This window comes from Nanorana parkeri, unplaced genomic scaffold (assembly GCF_000935625.1).
Source record: "Nanorana parkeri isolate BGI_ZX_2015 unplaced genomic scaffold, ASM93562v1 scaffold132, whole genome shotgun sequence".
NCBI classification, from domain to species: domain Eukaryota; kingdom Metazoa; phylum Chordata; class Amphibia; order Anura; family Dicroglossidae; genus Nanorana; species Nanorana parkeri.
Genome location: NW_017306400.1, coordinates 1403156 through 1410739, shown reverse-complemented (window position 1 = coordinate 1410739; position 7584 = coordinate 1403156). Strand labels below are relative to the sequence as shown.

Below are 7584 nucleotides of genomic sequence, written 5' to 3'. Positions count from 1 at the left end.
CAGTATGTTAGCTGCAGTGCAGTGCGCTTTCGGCGTGTTTTCGTAGCGTTTTTGACGTGTTTGTGCGTTTCCGGTCCGTTACCGGACCAGAGAAAATGTGACATGCAGTATTTTTTCTTTCCGGAACGGACTGCGCTGGTGAGAACTGCCCATAAAATACATAGGGAGACATTGGGATGCATTTTGGGTGCAGGAGCGCACGGTTCTGGTCCGGACAGAATGCGGACATCGTGTGAACAAGCCCTCAAGCTGGAGGTGTGTTTTTGACCAAGCCATGCTGCTGCTGCTGTGGAAGTCATGGATGTAACTGCTCTGTCTGGCATACGGGTCAGCTTCATTAAATAAGATGAACAGAACCACAAATCCCAAAAGAACTTAATTCAGGCTAACATCACAGAGTAGAATGTCACTGAGTGTCGCTAAAACAGGGGCAGGCAAACTCTAGGTCCATTGTCAGGGGCTTGCAATGCCTAATGGGATTTGTAGCTGCACCACAGCTTGGGAGCCAGAGTTTGCCTACGCCTTCTCTAAAATAAGAAGCAGGCATGTTAAAAGCGGGCAGCTAATAGTGGGGTAATAGGTGGAATATGGTTCTCTGGTTGCCTCATTGGAGGAATGTTCTGGTTGGTGTCAAAATGCACATTTGAATACTCAAGCAGCATTCTAGCTTTCTAGTACAGCAAGAAGCAACACTCATCAAGTGAGACCCTCTCACTGACCTGTTTGGTTTGCAGCACTTTATTAGCCAATTCAGTCAAGGAGTGTCCAATTCTAGAGTGCTATTCGATTTATGTAGTGGTCCTCCAGTTTATCTGGGTTCATTTCATTTCACTGATATTCATAGCTTAATGATGTGGTTGTTGAAAAATCCCTGTTAGCAGTAACATTCAAGTATACTGTGCTGTTAAACACAGTCTAATTTATTTGTTTGCATTGTTCTTCCAGAATTATAAAAAAAATCTTGTATTGCTTTTAATGGAAAACTTTGCAAGCTAGACTTTTTAAAGCATAAACAAAGCAAAGGTCTCAACCTAAACCCTTGGCGGTTTTAATCGCTCAGCAGTTTTAGTTTGTAAACCTTCAACATAAATAGCACTCTAGAGAAAGTACAATGTTTAGTATAGATAATGTATAACTAAAATACAAAACATTTGTATATTATAAAACATAGATGGCAAATAACTAACATGGTTCCTTACTGACAGAGAAAAAAAAAATCTTAATGTGCTTGGGGTTGACCATTTTTCATTGATTTAATAGTTTATTGGTAGTTTTAAGCAAGACAGCCCTCAGCGGTATGAAGAAATGAATATTAAATTGCTTGTATTTTTATTAATCTCTTCCTGAACAATCTTTTCTTATATTGCATCTTCCTTTCTGAGTGCTTTGGGGATGGATCTTTTGTTCTGACAGCTCAGCCCTGCATATTGTAATTCCTGTCATAGAAATCTGGTGACTGCTAAACAGCAAATAAAAGTCCACTACTTGGTATTTCATCTTGACTGATCTCTAGGAACTTTGAGCTCATTTCCATAACACACACTCCACAACACTGAGACGGAACGAAAGGGGTAAAGAAGGCTGACGATCAAAGTAAACACTAAAATGGCAAAGTAATAAGCAGTTTCCCTCCTATAACAGGAACATAATGTATCCTAGTCATAATTTTGCAAAAGAGTTGACATATATTCATTTGATTTCTATTAGATATATATTTTTTTCGGTTAAGCTCTGTTATTTAGCAGAAAAATGGATATTGAACCAATGTGTTGTTATAAACCTAGATTGGATTGCATTGAAATATCTCTGTCTGGAAGTCTTTAGGGAGGTGGGGGAAATAGCATATGTAATATTTTTTTTTTTTAAATGTAAAGCCACTGTTATCCTTGATAAAATAGGGATCCCACTTTTTTATACTGTTTGACAATTTTAGATGTGGGGAAAAAGGTGTATGTCAATAAAACTGTTTATCTTTGCCTCTTCAAATACCCACACATGTTTTTTTAGAGCGCGTTAATTGAATAAGTTATGGTCAGTTTTTTTCCTCCATCACTATTAATGTTTCACTCCTGTGTTCTCCAGCAGGTACAAAAATACATTGGGAACACTCGCTACCTAATTTAAAAAGCAACGATGTCATACAGCACAGACATAATAAGCTGCAGTTTTAAAAAGGCATATAGAACCACACACATCAGTCTGGTCTTAGGTCTCTGCCAGTAATGACCAAATCGTAGAAAAACTACTTTACTGGTGACTTGGCCAGGCAAAGGCAGAGATTCTCTTTGCCAAGTTGATAAATGCTGTCTGCCCACAAACATTTTACTAGTTCAGTTGTGAGTCTGCATTCTGTCTCTGATTGTTGTCTGCCCACCCTTCAAAAAACTTTGATCAGCATTGTACAGGACCGCAATCAAAACCCACTTTTGTTTACTGCCTAGTTGCCCAGAGAATTATGGGGCTGGATTTCCATCACTGTCTTAGTAAGAAAGGATTGTTCTTAAGGTACCCTTAAAAAGGACATACAGTACTTCCAAATTAGGGTAGTGATGGCACGGGGGAAGGAATCCTACCTCAAATTGCTCAGTACCTTCTCCACTAAATAAAAGTGAAGTCCCCAGTGAGTTCATTTTACTGCTGAGCTCTAGTCAGCAGTGCAGTTGGAGTGCCAAGCTCCTGGATGGCAGCCTGCAGGTGACCTGGTAACTGGTGGTCTTCAGGTACACAGGTTTACTGTGGAACAGCCCAGCCCAGGGCAAATTCCAGTTGAGGTAAATCGATTCACTCAATCCTGTTCATTACTGCACTTACACAAGCACAAAGATGAACACTGTACAACCAGTCTAGTCGTCGGGTAACTTTCCAGTATGTTTTGACATTATGGTAGGAAACCAGCACCCAGTGGAGACCCACCGCCATAGGGAGCTTAAAACTCTAAACAGACTGGCATTTAAACCTTTAAGCTGAGGCACAACAGTGATTTTGGCATGAGGAATCCTTATTATGATCATATGACAAAGTCTTAAACCTTACAGTGGGGCTACCACCACACTACAAGGGTTAAGTGCTCTTTTGTCTTAGGAGGTAAAATAACAATCCTGGCTGGCTCCTACACTGCTCCCTCAAGCCTGTCTCATCCTTCGCTCCAGGTGTATTTTTTAATCCCTGCAGACATCATGAAAAGATGAAGACCAAACGCCCTCACATTATAAAAAGATTTGGACTGTCATAAAACTTTTGAGAAAACATTTTAAACATGATTTTTACTAGCTTTGTGCATATGAATAATATGTAATTATTAAAGTGACATTAAGGTCACAGTCATCGTCCCTCATGCTGCTTTAAGGACTTACCTTAAATGATGCCTCTTGAGCTGATCATCTTCTTCCTTCCACTTGTTTTCAGTAGTCCCTTCAGCACTGGAGCCGGTCTCTGATCCAGCGCTGACTGCTGTGTCTTCTGTGTCCCACAGTGTCTGTTCATGTGCACGCTGCCGGCTGCGTGCATTGACTTACACTGTGTCTATTCTCTTCTCCTGGCCAAAGATCTCTACTGCGCATACGCCCGCCCCATGATCCTTCAAGGCCGCTCGAGAATCTTCAGATCTTCAGACGAGAGTGAGCGGCGGAGAAACAGGTAAGTAATTACCTTTTTGGTAACTTTTTTTATTTTATTTTTTAGCATATATCTATTGCTTGCTAGCAGTAGATATTTGCAAAAAACCCCAGAGACTATAATTATACTTTATTAATATACAGTATTTTCTGTTCATTTTGTCTTTTTCTATATTGTGAAATTTCACAAATTACATTTACTGATCCATGTGGTTTGCTTAAAGAAAAAAATAGAGATAAGTAATTATATTGATAAAATATATAACTTCACCATAATGTTGTATCTCACGCTGATGCACCCCTATAAAAGGAAAAAAAAAACAATTATGAGATTCTTGCCACTGGAAAGAACAAGCTGACACAGCAAAACGTAAATTTACCACTTGCTGAGCGCACATGTTGGAACAGAATTGTCAGCAGTGAAATTGCAGAGAAGCTTTAAAATGTACTATTGCTCAGTCTGAGAGTGACTTTCTTTATTAGTAAAATTAAGCCAGTAAATTTATATATGTATTACTAAAGTACTTTATTATTATCCTTTGTTTCACAGTAACTGGAACAGAGCTTACTGGACATGGGGATCCTATACGCCTTTTTTCAGTAGTAACATGTTGGGCCCCAAACGCAGCATTTACAGAAAGTAGGTATTTCATTAACTACAGCAGAAACAAAAATCATGTTTGCTAGCAACTGTATTTAATCAAAAAGTATAATACAATTTTAATGTTACATGTGTAGAATTTAAAGTATGTCTAAACCTAAGAACAAATATGTAATGAACTGCAGCTTTCCAGCCCTTAAAATGTGGTGGCTACATACATTTTCTTTTTTAGGCAAAGTACATTTTTTTGCAAGGACAAAAAATAACTGTTGAACCTGCCATCTAAACAATGTTATCAGTCTTCCCAGTTTTCTTCTGTGAGCTACGAAACACCTTCCTACATTATAGATATGAGGCGATTGGGAGGTGTATATAGTAGTAATGCACTGAAATGTTAGCCACCGAAACATATTGGCCGAAAATGGCACTTTTGGCAAAGTGCCATCTTTCAGCCGAAATTGCGGTGCATGCCTGGTTTCTCTTCTCCCCGCTGGGCACTGCTCTGTGCCCCCTCTGACACAGCGTAGCGTCCAGCGTTGAGGAGAGAAATAGTCACAGGAGGCTGAGCGGTGTGGGGGAGGAGAGTGATGTGAGCAGCCGGCGTGTCAAAAGAGGCCAGGCTCTCCTCCCGCAGCCTTCTGTGACAGATCAGGAGAGCGGTGTAGGGGCGGGGAAGGAGTCAGCTGTCACCGAGCTCTCCTCCCTCCACCGCTCACTCAGCCTCCTGTGACAGCGAGTCAGGATGGAGAGCAGGTACATAAAATAATTGTAAACAATTGAGGACATAGTATGTTTACTGTGTCCCCAATTATCAATGAATGGGAAGTGATCTATATCACCTACTGTTCATTTGTTTGTGGACATGGTAAACATATTATATCCATAAGTTATGAATGAACAAGAACACTCAGTATAGGGGATTCCTGTTCATTTATAACAGGGGATACAGAAAGAGATGGAAGGCTCTGTGTCCTTAACCTCTTTTTCTATTTTAAAAGGAAAATATCAGGGATCTGTTTATTTCCCCGTAGCCTCTAACTGTATAGTCAAAAAATAAAAATATTCAACAAAAATAAAAAAATTATAAAATATAAAAAAGTAAAAAGTTTATGAAAAAATAAATAAAAATAAAATATTTGAAAAGGTTAGCAGAACTTTTTTTGTTTTGTTTGGTTTTGGCCTGACATTTTTTTTATTTTCGGTTATGTTTCGGATTTAAAAATTAAATTTCAGTGCACCTCTAGTATATATTGCAGGAGAACAGCCAAGGGTTACAAGGCTGCTCCTCCATAGATAGATTACAGGTAGGAAGTGTTGTAAAAAAGAAAGTAGGTTACTGGCAGAAACAGCAGGTGAAAATGAAAGAAAAAAAGCCTGATATTAGAAAACAAAAGCTGTACAGATGTGTATAGATGTGACATTGTTGCAATGAGCTCTCTGGTACTCTTTGTTCCTCCTGCTCCACTATGTACTAACACCATTCCAAATTAGCTACCCTCCAAGGGATCATGCATACACTTTCTTCCTTGCCTCTTCCCCTAAGTATAAATTATACCAATATATACAAATATGGGGTTTATACGAGGCATACATATATACTATATAGGCAGTCCCCGGGTTACATACAAGTTAGGGACTTCAGGTTTGTACTTAAGTTGAATTTGTATGTAAGTTGGAACAGGTACATTTTTTAAGTGCAACTCCTGCCAAAAATTATTTTTTTAGTTTTGGATAGCGTAGGGAAGGGTCATGGTTCTTTTTTTTGTCTGTTCCTGTTGTTCAGAAGATTATAATATAGTTAAAAAATGTTTTTATTTAAAATGACACAGCAAAAAAAGTTTTTGACAGCAGACAGTGGGCGGGTGCAAATACCCAGCTATTTTACAATATCCAATAGCAGGCTGGGTATGGCTCCCAGCCTGCAATGAAGAGTAGGCAGGGGGGCGGAGCAGAGGAGCCGCGGCCGGACCAGGAGACTGGAGGATCGTCCGGACCGGGGAAGCAGACGGAACGGCTGAAGAGGAAGCCGGCACATCAGCGGAGGTAAGTGGGGCATCGGCGGTATGCAGCGGTCTGTGTCCCCGCTGCCTCCGCCAACACAGGTGCGGAGAGCAGCGGGGATTTGAAAGGACATAGGCCGCTGCAGCCACAGTTCTCCTAAATGTACAGGCGTCTGCCGGTACATTTAGGAGAACTGTGGACCCCGTTCGTAAGTACGGATTGTCCGTAAGTCGGACGTCCGTAACCCGGGGACCGCCTGTATTGCCAAAAATATTGGGATGCCTGCCTTTACATGCAAATGAACTTTAAGGGCATCCCAGTCTTAGTCCGTAGCGTTCAATATTGAGTTGGCCCACCCTTTGCCACCATAACAGCTTCAACTCTTCTGGGATGGCTGTCCACAAGGTTTAGAAGTGTGTCTATGGGAATGTTTGACTATTCTTCCAGAAGCGCATTTGTGAGGTCAGGTACTGATGTTGGACGAGAAGGTCTGGCTCACAGTCTCCGCTCTAATTCATCCCGAAGGTGTTCTATCGGGTTGAGGTTATGACTCTGTGCAATACAGTGTATATTAGCCTGAGAGTTCCTCATTTTCAACATAGCTTTTGAACTTCAACTACCATTATTATCCTAAATATAATTACCTTAGGGATTCTCTTTTTCAAAAATATATTACCCGGAACTTCCTACATTAGGGCCGATAGGGAATAATCCCTCCACGGGACACCTAATGATGTGAATCATATTTGGCTTAGTATATAGCAGTCCCTAATCCATACCTCTCCATATCCCATGGCCACAAAACACATGAAAATATCCTGTTACCACAACCATCGATTCAACTACCCATGTACTCCAATGTGTACATAAATCACTCCCATTTTCACCTGTCTATTCGTATAAGTGATTCTCGATCTGTTTAGTGTCCATTAACAGATCCCTCTGTATATGTGATACATGTGAAAAAAACTCCCATGTATATCACTAAAAATTAGATAAGTATGTTAAGGTAAACATCCAAGGGTACTTAGATTACATCCGAACACCATGCTTGCAGAGATGACCACCTCTGCTTAGTGAACCAGGCTTGGGATAACATATACATAGTGAAGTACCAGCGCTACTAACATTCAACACATTTATTAGGCAACACACTTATTTAGATTAAAAGCATGTTACATAAAATTGCCACCAGTGGCTCTGCTTTTTCACCTTCTTCTTGGCCTTTTGGAACTTCTTTTGAAGCTTTGTCTAGTAGCCCATGCATGCACGTTTGTGTATATCATACTCTGTCATCTGTACTTTACTAATGACCAACCATCATCTTATGTTTCTATGCATCTTTAGGGCTTTTTATATATATATATA

General features: G+C 40.2%; 1 protein-coding gene across 1 annotated transcript in view; it reads left to right on the top strand.

Moving 5' to 3' along the window:
• CFAP54 (cilia and flagella associated protein 54) overlaps positions 1-7584 on the top strand; it is a 250519-nt gene that overhangs the window by 106229 nt on the left and 136706 nt on the right. Inside the window, exon 31 of the mRNA XM_018553872.1 lies at positions 4165-4254. Coding sequence (XP_018409374.1) covers positions 4165-4254 — 90 coding nt within the window. The remainder of the gene's footprint in view (positions 1-4164; positions 4255-7584) is intronic.